This window comes from Brienomyrus brachyistius, chromosome 20 (genome assembly GCF_023856365.1).
Source record: "Brienomyrus brachyistius isolate T26 chromosome 20, BBRACH_0.4, whole genome shotgun sequence".
Taxonomy (NCBI): Eukaryota; Metazoa; Chordata; class Actinopteri; order Osteoglossiformes; family Mormyridae; genus Brienomyrus; species Brienomyrus brachyistius.
Window position 1 is genome coordinate 4,206,567 of NC_064552.1, and position 15,475 is coordinate 4,222,041.

Consider the following 15,475-nt stretch of genomic DNA (forward strand, 5'->3'; position numbering starts at 1 on the left):
TAAATGACCTTTATTGATGTGAAACATTTTCACGTGTTTATACCATTAAGAGATTATGAAAAATAACACTGAATTAACTTTTACTTAATGCTTAGCTTTTATGACGTATCCGTTTAGTTTTTTAGTTTAGCTTTGGTTTTTTTAGTTGTTTATTTGGACCGAATACACCATGTCTGATTCTTTGTATGCATCCATACTTGGTTAATAAAACTGATTCAAGCAAAGTGAAAATATCAGCTGCCAAAATTGGATGGGAATTATTTTTTTATGAACAATAAACTATGACGAAATTTACAATTTAATATTTCACATGTCACGGAAATGTGATTCGCCATGTCAGCGCACAGACTAGTAAACAATGACTTTTAACCAATGCGTTTCAGGACTGGGAGCAATTCTACTGTACCCTCACCAAGATGCTTTGATCGAATTGTTCCATTAAATGTTTCGTTGCATGCTTCACGGAATGCAGGGTTCTAGAGATAAAGGCTTGTTAAACAAATGAATCATGTATTGTAAATGTCAAGGATAAATATGTGTAACATTCCCTGTTATGGGTCCTTTTTGGTGAAACTAGTGCGATAAGGTGCAAGAAATTCTTTGTACTTCTCTGTAATTGGCGAACAAAAATTCTGATTCTGATTCTGAAAAAGAGGAGCGTAACAAAAGCGAGCCACACGCGCACACGTGCGTGTCTCACGGGCTGGACTTCTTAGTAACGTGACGCCACCTCGTGCAGGGCACGCCTCCTCGCGCACGCGCCTGCGTGTCGAACCGCTTTTTAAACACCCCCCCCCCCCCCAGTCAAATACCCAGCCGTCTCCCACCCCACCAGGAAGAGAGGGATTTAAACCTGTGAGGAACGGAAAGGAGGGGGGTAAAAATAGCAAATAAAAAGGCAGGAAAGGTGGGGAAACACTTAGCTAGAGGGTTAAACTGTATGAGACATGACAACCAGGGAGTGGGGGGTGCGCGTTTAAAATGCTGCCTGAACGTGACCGGCGGACTGGATAAGGCGCCGGGCGTTTTGCAAACTTATCTAGTTAGTAGTCCGGCTAACTAGCCTAGCCGCGGGCGTGCTGGAGCCTGCCAGATAGATCGGGAAGCAGCCGACCGGGGTGTACAGCGGGCCCGCCGCGTCTGTCGCCAGAAAGGCGGCGTCAAAGTGCCGCGCTCGCCTCCAGCAGCGTTTTATATTCATAGTTTTACCGAGGCTGTGTGGGTATCCGCGCCGCTCGCCGGAGTGGTTTGCGCGACTGCGACGCGTCCAACCTCTCGGAGGAAAGTTGACACCCGAGTTTCTGTTTTTAATTTTAATTATTATTTTAATTTTAAATCCTGCGGACGGCCAGCCTGTCTGAGCCCGGAGTTCACCCCCCCCCCGGAGCGCCGGCACCTCCCCGGACGCACGACGCGAAGCGGCCGCTTTGGGAAAAGTCGCCTGAAGTTTGCTGGCCGGCCGGGAGGGCGCCGCGACCGCTCGGTTACTAGCGGTTGACCCGTAATTAGCAAACAGTTTAATCCGGGTTCCCTTTTTTATTTTCGTGCTTTACCCGGCACTGCTACTCGGAGGCTTTCCATCTGACTGCTACATACTTATTTTGAAAAATTTCAAGAGAATTTTTTTTTGGGCTTCTTGCATCGGCGGCACCCAGTCTCCGCCGCCTCATGGGGCTCTTTTCCTAACTGAGAGCCATGGGAGGATGCGTCGGACGGCAGCGTGGCGACACGCCGGCCCGGGGTTCGTCCAGGAGCGGCGGACGGAATCGTCGGAAACGCGGAGGTAAGGCTTCGTCCCGGAGTCGGAGGGATTTGCGCAAGGCGTTCACGTTTATGCAGCTGGATGATTTAACTGCGGGGATTGGGGTCAAGCGCGGGTGTAACGACGGTCTGAGCGCTAACGGGCCTGTAAATGAAGCCGCACAAATGCAGGACGGCTGGATGTGTAGTTTAGTTTGTGTCCTGATTCTCACGTAGCCCGTTATCTGTTAGTGCCCAGGTGGTGCCACCTTTTATTATCGCTTATCTGACTGCCGGCCTCTGTGTCCCAAACTGCGGCCAAGAGTTTCCGCTTATGGGAAGCACTGCTGAATCGATCATGTTTATTCTGAATGTCACGGATGGAAAAGCGCTATAAGTTGTATGTTTCGGTGCCAAATTCCTTCCCTAGCCGAGACTATCTAGTCTGCTTATGATAAAACCCTGCTCTGTTTCATTCTAGGTAAATTGTTGGGGAAACACGTTTAGTATACTTATTTGGCTTATGACTTTCGAAAAAGGGGTTTAATATACATTCCGGGTGACACAGGGCGGGGGAAGAAAAACGAAATCCGTATTACGTTGCGAGACTTTGTTTAATATGGAGATGTCAGTTTATTTGGTTATATCTTGGTATGTCTTTCAGTTCGCAATCTGGCCTCTTAAGAAGTTTTGTCTGTCTTGCTTTTGTGGGGAGGACATGAGAGTCTCTTGCTTTGTCAGTGAACATGATTTACGATAATCAATTTTAAAATCATGTTGTGATACTTTAGCTTACAGCTGGTGACCATGACACCGCATGCGTCATACTGGCGCAGAGATTCCTTCCTGACATTTCTGTGCACTTTTTCAATATCGGCACTCAGACTTTACTGCACAAATGTTCCTCCTTGTTTTATTTCACCCTTATTTAGATAACTGTGCTTTCCATGAATAGAAGGAAAGTCCATCCAGCGCAGCCATTTTTAAAAAGTGTGCACTGCTACCTTCTGTTGTGATCACAACACAGTGAGCACATTTCGGTGTAATCTTAATCACTTTCAGTCTGCTTGCTGCTGTGTATTATCACTACGCAACACAACAACAGTACCTGTCAACTATTAACCAGACCCGAGTCTTTGACCACTTTGGACCAGCTGCACAGAAATGGTCGCTGACTGTCTGTCTGATGGTGCCCTTGCCATCTCATGTTGTGGGAAGTGGCCTTTGGGTTCATTTTTTGTGAGAGGTTCCCGTCGTGTCAGTTAACATGGGAGCTTCGACGTTTTGAGTTGGTGGACCTCACTGCGATGGCTTTTCCATCTTCTTCAGAGAAACTGTAGATTGCTGGGTTTTCTTGATAATTTCTGTGCAGGTGGAGTCATAGCCGTGTGTGAATAATGTCATTATTTGGAGAATGGAGGCTCGCCTCGACTCCGCCTCTCCGAGATAATCTGACCCTGCCTCGGGCAAGCGGACAGTTATTGCTAAGGTTTATTTTTGACTCTTGGCTTTAAATGGGACTGATGGAATCAGGATTGCTGCTGAAGCACTTGGTAGTATTGCAAATATAGACATCGGCTGGGTAGTTGCAGATACAGTGGCTGCTTGCGACCTGAACAGTGATGGTTTCAATTAATCTGACACGTGAAGCGTATGGGCCCATACTGGGCAGGATGCATGCGCCAGGCGAGTCTGGGGTCATGACTTTGCAACCTGTAGGCTACTCTCACGAGTCGCAAGTGGAGTCCTACTGTTGTGGCTTTCAGTAAACTGTCAATGTAGATGGCTGTGGTGACCATGCCTCCCATCTTGGCCTGCTGTTTTGAGAGAGTGTGTCAGTAGGGACGTCTCCTTGCTTGAGTTTTTCCAGTATTCATTTCTAAATTATTTGGTGTAATTGTTCTCCCTGTTGCAGGTTCATTTTGTGCTTTCTAGGGGGAATTGGATAATGTAGGTTTTAATTTACTTTTTTTTTTACTAATTTGGGAAAACCCATGTTATGCAGTTGAATGTTTAACCAGTGTTTGACATATGTGACCATTCGCCTTGTCCTAGTTCCTCTTCGTGCCTCATCAGTTTGTTCATTCTATCTAGCTGTGTACTGGCTTAGGTTTCTCAGTGCCGTGTAAGTCCTGAAAATAGGATAGGTTAGCTTGCTGGGATGTGACAACAGGCATGTAAAAGCTGCCTTAATATTAGCAGGGGTACTCTTTCAAAGAAATTTCTAAGCTGACTTGCTGGCTTTAAGAGCTCTGACAAATGGGTTCCCAATCTGAATACTGATCCTCTTAATCGCTGGTTTTGAATCGTCTGATCTGTCATCTGATTTGAGTTCGGAGTGTTTTTGTCCTTGGTACCTGTTTCTAGACTAGATTATGAGTGAGTGATTTGATTACTGATACCGTTAAGTTGTCAAGCATCTATTAAAACCTGCTGTTGGTGTTATGTTGGAATAAATATGGTAATTTCAGTGTAACTGTAAACCTTTTGGCTCGGTATTATTCCTTACGATTTTAGCTCTTAACCGATCCTGGCAGACCAGTTTCAGCCTGGTCTCATTCCAGGTGACTCTTAAATGTGTCTTCATTGAGCAGCTGGCTGACTGATTCTGTAAATCACACTAAACAAGGCTTTAGTCAGGTTTTCACTTTATTTTGGTTTTTTTTCCCCAGTTGATGAGCCAGGTTTAGGGAAAAGCCCGTAATAGGATAGTTGGTTATGGGAGGTGAGTTATTGTTTGGTGCATGAATGAGATTTAATACCTTTAAATAACCATTAAAGTTCACTACTAATTTCTGTTTTTCTTTTTTTCAGGTCTTTAAAGAATCGTGATTCGCACGTGAGCAAACGCACGTCAGACGGTTCTCTGGTCTGCATCATAACTAATTTGATGTAATGTTTCGTCTTTGAGTGTGTTCATTTTATATGACCTGATGAGATGGCACAAATTCCAGTGTGTTCAGCGACCTTTAGGATTATGGTTCCCATGTGCTGCTCTGGCCCTGTGTGTCCTCATTTTGGCCTTTGAACTGTAGTGTTTACAGCTGCCAGGCTCTCATGGCCAGTAGGCCAACAACTGGGTTGACTGTTAAACTCGCTGCCTCAGTGCTCAGTGGGGTTCTGGTTACAGAAGTTTTTCTCAGCCTGCTGTTTAGGGACCTGCAGGCTGTCCACGTTTTTGCCCCCATCCCAGTTGGGGCAACCATTGCAGAAGCATGGACTGTCTGGGGCTCCCCAAGGACTGGGTTGAGAGACGCTGTGTTCGGGGATCAAACTGCCAGCATCAGCTGTCTGTTAGCGCTTGTTCTTCCTTTGTTCCTCCTTTGTCATCTGATACAAAAACCATATCCTGTGGGGGTTGATGCAGCTAGCATCACGCCTGCGATATCCTGATTGCAGGCCTGCCCTGGAAATTATCTAAAAAGCTAATTTAGTCCGCGGCCTTTTTTTCCTGACACTAATCCTCCACTCATTTGTCACTTTTGTCTCTCTTCATAGACTTGTAGTCAGAGAGATGCTGAACCCAGAGCACTTACTCATCTGCAGTACAAATAACCTTTCTGAACGTGGTGCTCACCTGCTCGTGCTTATTGTAATTGGTGGATGGTAATCTTGGACACACTTTTTCAGGATGGGGTATTGGAGGGTGGGTTTTCCTGCCTCTTTTCTGTACAGAAACACTATCAGTTCTGCCTTTACCATTTGCCTGTTCCTTAAGTTATATATTGCATCATGGCATGTTTGGTGTTATGCTGAGTTAGAAGGTATACGTGCACTTGACTAGTCTTGTCCAAAGATAATTAGTGCAAAATTGAGTAAGAAGTTCTCTCCTTCATTCATAGTTTTTTTTTTTTTTTTTTGTCATCTGAATAAATGTGCTTGGCATCACATTACTGGTCGTCTTGTGTAATTTGAGATTGTCTTGTAGGTCCGAGTTGTTGTACTTAACTTTAAACGCGTACTGACACTTAATTTGATTAATAGGGAACAAAAAAAATTAAGCAAAAATTTTATGCCCTAAATATCTGACCCTGTCATCACTGTGGAATCTGTTTATGAAATCCATGCTTTAAGTGCCAAGCAAAAAAAATGCAATAAAAAATTAAACAGGAACCGGCACGTTTAATTCTCTCCCCCCCCCCCCCGTCCGCTACGCTTGTTCCTTCTTATGAAGCTGTTGAAAAATGTGTGTAGTTCTCTGTGGACTTTCATTCAGCTATATTAAAGTTAGTCTCTGAATGGGACAGTTTTAGGGGGCTTCCTGTATAGTTGGAAGATGACTCCTTTCATTGGGTGCCATTTCACGGCCTCCATCTCATGGTTTTATCCCACCCAGGCTGATGGTTGCTGTTGGACAGGTGACCGGTGTCCTGTACTCCTTCTGTGACTTTGCAGTGTGGGTCTGCAAGGCATACTATGTAGTCTAGTGAAACGCCTTAAGCAAAGCCAGCTCTGGTTGGTCACTGTCCATCCAATTGTGCAGTAAGGTTAGTCATGATTGGCCCATGACATGCCGCTTTGCTTCCTTGTCTTGGAGAAAATAGCCTGCCTTACTGCCCACACATTAACACAGGATGTGGGGGCATAGTACAAGATGGGGCTCATCTCCGCCTCACGACCACAGCGAACCCGCGCTGGCCCCCTTCCCCTTGCTTGTGAGACTCCTTTCTGCCATGCCCCCCCTCCCCCCCCCCGACTTCCCGGGACCATGTGCAGCCGTTTCTTACACCCACTACGCGCCCCTCTCCGGATGCTCTTCCTGAATGGGGGCCCGCTTCTGCCACGACCCCCTCCCCCAGGAAAGCCACATGTACCCTGTGACTCGGCTGAGATGGCGTGGCACCGTGCCATCGGTCTCTGATGCCAAGTTGAATCTGCTGGCTGCAAAATGCAGAGTGAGAGCATCGCCAGATAACTCAGGAGTGATACTATCGTGCCTGAAGATGCAGGAGTGGATGGGGAAATGTCTGAAAGGGCTTTAGAGGGCCATGCTTTCAGAGGGAGCTTCCGTTTCCTTTCAGACCTCGTTGCATTGTCCCCCCCCCCCCCCCCCCCCCCCGGTCACATTGCCAGAGGTCATGCCTCTACTTTTCATGTGACTTCCTTAAAGACAAGCGCAGCCCCCTTTTATGTGTGGGTGCATGACTTTCCACAGGAAGTTGAGGCTCTTCACCACGCATCTCCAGCCTCGGCGAGACCACCGACTCAGACGTCACGTGCCGTTATCTGGCAATCGGGAGGGACACTCTGGAGTTGTGCCCCCACCCCCCTGGGTTATCTGCAGCTGCAGAAACGCGTGGTTGCGAAACTTTGTTGTGAAGCCACGGGCGGTATCTTTCTGTTGGGGGGTGGCGACATCAGCCCTCTTTGGCTCCTTCCTGACTGTTGACGTGGTTGCGATGGAATCCGCTTGCTGTGATGGGGGTTGGGGGGGGGGGGGCTGTAAGCTTACAGATGTTCAGACACGCTCCATTCTGTTGGCGCTCTGGGGTAAGAGTGTTTAATTTATGGGCAGGTGCCGGTTTTGGCGCCGTTTGGGATGTTCATAGTGGAAGAGTTCTTGCTTTTTCTTGGTGATTTGTGGAGTTTTGATGCTCCTAAGGCTCCCCCTCCCTCTCCAGTATGATTGTCCCTGTTTTCTATGTTTAGCTTCAGGCTGTGTAGGATTGTTTTCGATCCTGAGATGCCTTTTAAAATTTTGTATCTCGTATCTCTATTACCTGACAGTAGCACAGTGTTCCCAAGCTGTACTCATCAGTGAATGATTGAACACGAGTACAGCTCTGCCTGCTGTTTGTTTTTTTTTCGCTGCGCTTGTAAAGAACCAGCCTTTCGGGGGTTGATTCTTGCTTAAACAGCTTTTACGTGGCATCGCAGCTGCTGCGAGGGCCTCATCGAGGTGCCTGTTCGAGACCCGTGTTTTCCCACATCTTGAAGATTGCCCGAATTTGCACGCTCGCTCTCAGCTGGCAAGCTAACGTTTCTATTTGCCAGTGCTGCACAAATGCGATTGACATGCGAGGTTTTGGAATACAACAATTGCTTAATTTTTAATGCGTTTCAAAGTGCACGCCACACTTGCTTTTCCAGTCTGCTGGCGCGTCTGGTCGGAGTGGGACATTTCTGGCATGGTCTGCTGTGTCAGGAAGCCCCAGACACAGAGGGGTGTCGAACACCTTTGTTTCTCCTGTTCAGCAATGACCTTGTATTCCTAACACAAACCCTGGCACGAGCAAAACCGAATCCCCATGCAGATTTCAGATCCCAAAAAAGCTGTGTGTCTACTTTGCAGCGGTGGTGGTGTTTTGGGGAGGGGAGGTTTAACTCTAAATCCTGCTCTCTGCTCATTGGTTAGAATGTAATCTTATTATGTATGTATACATCTCTGGAAGTCAGCATTGGTGCTTGGCAGATGAATTCCCTGTTAACCTCCACTCCCATGACAAGAGAATTTACGACTGAATCAGGTTAGCGCAGGATAGTGTGAACTGCCCCCTGCTGGTAGTGTATATTCCTACTCTGCCTATGTCCTTTTGACGCTAGGGGTAGCTTTTTCCCAGGGACCATGTGGCACCCCCCCCCCCTCCCCAGGAAGTGCTGGATAAAGCAAACAAGGGTTTAGATGTGCGAGAACCTGTGTCAGTCAGGAGGTGTGAAATCGGCCATGATGTCTTCCGTCCACACAAAAAGCCTGTTTTTGGGAGATTTAGGGCTTAGGGTTTTCTTGCTGTTTTCAGGTAGTTTTGTGGCTTAAGAGGTTGGCATGCTGTGCCCATGATCATAAGGTTGCCGGTTCAAGTCCCAGGGTCAGCAGTTTGGTTTCACTGCTGAGCCCTTGAGTGAAGCCCTTAACTCCCAAATTGTTCCGAAGAGTGTCTGGCCCCACCTTCTGAAATGTACATCGCTTTGGATAAGACCGTCTGCTGCGTATGTAAAATGGAACTTTTGTCTCCTGTCCACAGGCCGCAATGAGCCCCTGAAGAAGGACAAGCCCAAGTGGAAGAGCGACTACCCCATGACGGAGGGCCAACTGCGCAGCAAGCGTGACGAGTTCTGGGACACGGCGCCAGCCTTCGAGGGCCGCAAGGAGATCTGGGACGCGCTGAAGGCTGCAGCGGTGGCCATCGAGTGCAACGACCACGAGCTCGCCCAGGCCATCGTGGACGGGGCCAGCATCACTCTGCCCCACGGTATGTGGTGGCAGGCGCAGGGACAACTGGCAGAGAGGTTTTCATTTGAACGTCCGGTGTGGATTGAATGACGTGGGTGGGGATTCCAGGAGCTCCGCGATTGGCTACATCCGAGTAGCGTCGTCACAATGTAGCGGGTGTAGTTTTCACTAGGCAAGAAGTTGCAGTGTTAAGCAGAAATGTCAACCAGCACTTACTACGAGGAGGTGAGGATATGGAGGGATAAAGCCCGATTGTGTTTGGCGCCTGCGTAAGCAGATCCTCCCATAAATTTTAGCTGACATGGCTCCAGTTACAGTAGTATGGAAATCTGTGTTGCACTGTTACATTAATTATGCAATACTGTGCAAAAGTCTTGTGCAGTCAGAGGAAATGTTTTAAAGCTATTTGTGCACATTTGCTCGGAACAAAAGCATGATTTAACGTCGGAACACATGCCAATTAAGATTAACATGACAAAAGCACTGGGAAAAGGTGGGTTGCCCTTTCCTGGTGGGGGATGAGTTACTGCCTCCAGTGGAGGAGTTGAAGTATCTCTGGGTCTTGTTCACAAGTAAGGGGGGGGAAAAAGGGAGCGGGAGGTCAGCATACGGATCGGTGCAGCGTCGGCAGTAATGTGGACGATGCACCTTTCTGTTTTGCTGAAGGGGGAGCTGAGCCAGAAGACAAAGCTCTCAATTTACTGGTCGATCTACGTTCCTACCTTTTGCGTAAGGTGGTGAGCTCTGGGCAGTTACTGAAAGGATGAGATCGCAGATACAAGCGGCCCAAAGGAGTTTACTTCGCAGGGTGGCCAGACTCAGCCTTGGGTTGAGGAGCTCGGATATTTGGGAGGGGCTTAAAGTAGAGATGCTGGTCTGCCTCATCAAAAGGAGCCAGTTAAGGTGGTTTGGGCAATTATTTGGGATGCCTCCTGGACGGCTCCCTGGGGCATGTCAAACTGGGAGGGGGCTCCAGGACAGATCCAGGACACGCTGGGGAGATTATATCTCTCGAATGGCCTGGGAACGCCTTGGTATTCCCCTGGTGGAGCTGGAAGAGCTGGCTAGTGAGAGGGAGGTCTGGATATCCCTTAAACTGCTGCCCCTGCGACCCGACCCCGGATAAGTAGCAGGAAATGCGTTTCATTGTCCATCCATCCAGTCAGGGATTTCTTCAGTTCTCCAAAAAGTATTAAATGTAATTTCTGGCTTAATTACATACTAATTTAGTTTAAAACAGAGATATTGATCACCCATATGAGGTGCTAGTATTCAAGTAAAAAAAATACATGGCTGTATTGGAGGGTTGCTGCAAATTCTGGGGTGATTTTAGCAGAAGTTTTGCAATGGCTAAGCTAATACACTATGACAGGCCTACTGTCATAGGTTTACACCAATATGAAGATCATTTAAACATAATTATCTTTGGCTGCTTAAGACTTCTGCACAGTACTGAATACCAGCAGTTGTTCGTATCCCTAAGCATCGTGCTTAATGTGTGAGGCCTTTTGCTCCCACTGGGAACCAGTTGGGTGGGGGTGGTGGTGTAATTTAGCACTCAAAGGTAAGAAGTCTTTGTGCCCGGCTCAGGCTCTCTGACGGAGTGCTATGACGAGCTGGGCAACCGCTACCAGCTGCCAGTCTACTGCCTGGCCCCGCCTGTCAACCTGGTGTCGGAGCGCAGTGAGGAGGATGTGTCGGAGAACCCCGAGCCGCAGACTGCACCCAAGAAGGAGTTCCAGCTGAAGGTGCGTCTCTCCACCGGCCGGGACCTGAGGCTCAGCGCCAGCATGGCGGACTCCATCGGCCAGCTCAAGAAGCAGCTGCAGGTCCAGGAGGACATTGACGCCACTCACCAGCGTTGGTTCTTCTCGGGGAAGCTGCTGACTGACAAGACGCGACTGCAGGACACCAAGATCCAGAAGGATTTCGTCATCCAGGTCATCGTCAACCAGCCGACCATTCCTAACTGAGGCCGGGGACTCCCTCTGCGATCATCTCTCCTAACATCTGAGCTATTAAACTGAGAAGATCTCGATCGGTGGTCCTGTCTCATACCCACCCTTGTGTTTTTATTCCTGTCGCCTTCCCTGCTCCATCGAGCTGAACTTCCAAAGAGTCTGCTGGTCTTTGATAGCCTGTGAAAGTTTTGTTCTGACTTGGTTGCTGTTTAATAGACTGGTTGATACCAGGAAAAAACTGAAGGTCTGGACAGGGTAGTGCACTGTTGAAGGGTGCTTGGGCAGTCCATGGGGAGATCTTCCCATACTGCTCTGCATCTGCACTGTGGAGCCACCCACCATCTCGGACCCGAATGTCCCAGTGAACGTTGTCCTGGCCGAACCGCACCTCAATCCCGCTGCAAATGTGACTTGACACTTCTGAGTGGCAAGCTCCTTTTACTCACTTAATATGGTAGCTGTGTGCCTTTTTTTGAGGATTTAAAAATACACTAGTGTTACCGCTAAGCCAAGCCGCGGTCTGTCATTTCAACATTCAGGAGATGGGTTCATGCATTTCTGTAGTTGCTGTTAAGCAACCTTTTGATTCTGCAACCAATGATACTGGGTCCTAAGTAGGTATCAATCCTGTGGTCTGCCCCAGTGCTGTAGGCCTTAACTTTACTTAGGATCTGTAAGGATAATGGGGCCTCTCGGACAATTACCCCAACTAGGGAGCTGGGTACAGCACTTGCTAATAGTCCTTGATAAGAGTTGTTAAAGTCATACTTGAACACATTTCAACATCACTATGGTCTTTTAATGTAGGTGAGGTGTTGTAAATATCTAACGGAAGGTCAGTTTAATCTGATCGTACTCTGTCTTGCCTGGGTCCCTCTGTCTGGCAGGAGAGTGACTCATATGGTACCCGCTACTCGGACCAGGCCTTGTGACTCCCCTGGTGTTCTCTTGATGCTTTCAGACGATTGGGCCGGATATGGCGGAGATCGGGTGCTCGATGGAGCTGGTTGTTCTGGGAGACTTCCTGAGCGAGCTGAGTACTCTCCGCACACGCTGTCCTTTTCGGGCCGGGCTCGCGGCAGCTCGGGTATGCCGACGGGCTTGGATTTCTCAAGCCGAGGCTCTGAGAAACCGCATGTCGAGCGGACATGCCGTTTCACAAAACCTGAGGCGGGGGCGGTGGCGGGGGGAGGGTTCCCTCTGCCGTGTGGAGCAGTGCCCGGATCTTTGCGACATTATGAAAATGTCAGAGGGGAAAAGTGTCCTGAATGTGCATGCCGTCGTACATCCCAGGGCACAGTGAAAGTCTTAAATGACCTCCTAAATATGACAAGTCTCGGCGCCCAATTAGGGTTTTAGCACACTTTTATAGCTGTAGTGAGCGTATGGCACAAAACCGCATAGTTTGCATCGTTTTCCAAAGACTTTCCTTTCATTAAATGCAGTGAATTCTGATGCAGGACTTTTTCGTATTTAAAAAATAAAATTAAAAATAAAAAAAAAAAACTTGTAGAGTTAATGTAATCTGCACAGGGACTGCTCCTGGAGTATGCAAACCCCACGTCCTGGGGTTCAATAATAATAGTGCAATATAGTTTAGTCCATATGCAGTTGCTAACTTGCTGAGATTTTTGACTGTGTGTCCAGTTGGGGTTGGGCGCTAAAGCCATACTTAAAGTACACTGGCAAAGAAAGACACAGGCAGTCTGGTTTGATGTGTTTCCTCAATGTTTTTGGATCCGTTACTAAAAAAAAAAAAAAAAAACTGGTAAATGCTGACAATCTTATTTTGTTGGTTCTAAAGCAGTTTGTGGAACAAATCAGTTAATCAACCTTCAAGTAGAAGTAAACGAACGGGCATGCAAGTTGTTTCCAGACAGTATGTGAGAGGCAGGGGAGACTGTTTTCAGCCTGCCAGGTCCTGATCCTCCTGGGTGGCTTGATTTTTTTTTTTTTGATGATCTAAGGTATTTCTCACAGGTACTAACGTGAGGGATTAGTGTATCACTGCCAACATTCAGGAGATACTATCACAGAATTCCCATCCATGAGCCTGTCCAGGTTTTCAGGTGATGAGATGGCAAGTTTCTCCCAACCGAAACCTGTCGGTCTGTTCTAATTTTGTTTCTCTATGGAAATTTTGTGATTTGACTATTTGTGTGTGTGTGTGTGTGTGTGTGTGTCATCTGAAGTACGTTTTGTGTTGGGGAAACTTGACTGTTTGTGTGATGGTGTCTATCGCTCGCATAGGGCAGGTGTGTGTGCTCACAAACACTGTGAAAGCAGGTACTCTCAATAAATAAAAGCCACGGATTACTGTCTCTCTGTCTGGGGATCTGCTCCACAGACCTTACAAATCAAGAAGCCATCCAGTAATGTCTAGTTTTGGGTGTATATCAATGATACCCCTAGTTCGTATTAAAAGATGCAAGCATTCAAGTGTTATGTCCAAAAGGATGTAAATGTATAGAAATCTGTATATTTAGTCATTTGGAAATGTATGTGATTATAAAATACCATAGGATTCCAGATAATTTAATATGCCCAACTTATTGTACGAGTGTACATTTATAAGCTGATTTTCTTTTCATTCTTGTTTTTTAAGCTGTCAATTAAAATTGTGATCTGTTTTTGACCCTAGCCCTTCCCTCCCGTCTCTGACGTGCCCGCTATTCGCTGGTAAATGTCCCCGGATCGGGAAGCCACTGTGTTTACTCCCGGTCCTTGGTGACCTACAGTAATCCCTGAAACATGAAACCTGTGTTTCTATGACTGCGAGCTTTTTGGCCCGGAGAAGCCGCTTGGAAGTTAAATATGTAAAAATGTTTATCAAAGTCTTTGATGGGATAAAGCAGTGTAACTATTTCTCGGCTGGGTAAACTTAGCTCTCCGGCTGCTTATCTCGCACGTAGCTGCCTGCCCTTGGACGCACGCCAGACTCTGCATCACTGTTTTGTCCACAGATTGAAGAATCCTATTCGGCCGATTCTGTGGTCCGTTTCGCAGTGAGGGGGGTTCTGACGTGGGCCCCCCCTTCTCTCACTCTGCCTGGCCGGCATCGCTCTGTCCCTCACGGTTTACTCGCCCTCGGTAACATCCTTTCGCCTGTCCTGCATGCATTACCTGCACTACAGGGCAGATTACTCACTCCAACTGAACCTCACTTGCACAATCCCCCTTCTAACAATTTGTCTTAACTAATGAGCTGTCCGGCCCAACTAGCTGTTATTTCTCTGCTATTCCGTGAAGGTGTGTATGCGTGTTTGTAAAGCCACTCTATCTGACACACGGCACTGGGCACTGGCTCCAACTGAATGCTGATTGGCTCCTGGCATGCCTCCTCCCCTGTTACTCATTGTTGCAAAACATATCATAGGCTAATGATAATGTTGGCCCCTTTTTAAGCCCCTCACCTTAAAAAGAAATGATCCTAGAATCACCCCTGCAGTGTAGGTATGTTCCCTCTCCCTCAGTCTGTTTTGGGTAAATACTGCCTTAATTCTCTGCTGTGAAAACTGCCCAGGGCCATTTTTTGGTCTAGTAGTGCATGATCACATACTATGAGAATGCTGTTTTTTTTTTTTTTTTTTTAAGGAGGGGGGGCATCTTATGGCAGTCTGATGGGCAATGGCAATGATATGTCAGACAGCACAGCCCATTCTGTGCGCTGCAAACATGCCTCACAGGTGGGGCACTAACAGCGGTGGATGGCTGTAGCATGGGCACACCTGGGTGGGAAAGGTGGAGGTGAACGTGCACCATGTGGCTGGCAGGTGGCTTTAGTAGATGGCCTAGAACCATCCATTAGCCTGAAATGCAGTCTTTGACTGTGTCCTGGCCGCGAACGCCTTAAATACGGTTGAATGCTAATCTCAGGCGTTCCCTGTATGGGCTGCTCCTGCTTGGGGTACCTGATTTTTACTGAGCACTATGTGCAATGCCGCAGTCCGCAGGCTGGGATGTCTGGGACCTGAGCCTCTTGTCGGTTTGCTAAGAAAATGTGCGTCTGAAACACTTGACGGTTTATTGTGGCAGCAGGCCCTCAAAACCGAGGTGGGGCTCCTCAGGGGCAAGAAAGGGAAACCAATGTGCAATGTCCCCTTTTATGGGATTGTTAACTATGCATCAATTATCTCCTTAGATATTAAGATGGTGTCCTTAGGACTCCTACACCACAAATAGCTGAGTGGATGTTTTCATTTGAGTTAAAGTAAATTGTGTGTTGTATAATACTCTGTGAGGTCAAACTTCCAACTTCTGGAACTTCTGGAGGTTCCAACTTCCGGAAAGTAGACCAAAAAAGTATGTGTGAAAGCACCCTACGCTGCCCCCTATTGGTGTGGAAGAGTAAGTGCGTGACATTCAAAACTGGCCTTTGACTGGCACTATCCTATGTCCTGCAGTATTTCTGCACTTGTCCACTCTTCCACCTGGCTCCTCGGGGTTTGATTTGTGTCGCGGGTGTCTGTCACTGACAGCTTGGCTGAAGGCTCCAGTTCTGAAACTCTGCACTCTCACCAAGATATAACTTCCTGTCATTATGCAAAACACAAAAGTGTGACCGAACATTGTACTTTCTCAGCAGTAGAGGCCTGTTTATGTA

General features: G+C 47.5%; 1 protein-coding gene across 1 annotated transcript; it reads left to right on the top strand.

Moving 5' to 3' along the window:
• The first annotated feature begins 801 nt into the window (after window positions 1–801).
• ubtd1b (ubiquitin domain containing 1b) lies at window positions 802–13,507 on the top strand. The gene is made up of 3 exons (XM_048987603.1): window positions 802–1,783; window positions 8,703–8,930; window positions 10,502–13,507. Exons 1-3 carry the CDS (start codon window positions 1,696–1,698, stop codon window positions 10,882–10,884), a joined length of 699 nt encoding a protein of 232 aa, XP_048843560.1. The 5' UTR covers window positions 802–1,695; the 3' UTR covers window positions 10,885–13,507.
• Window positions 13,508–15,475: the final 1,968 nt, after the last annotated feature.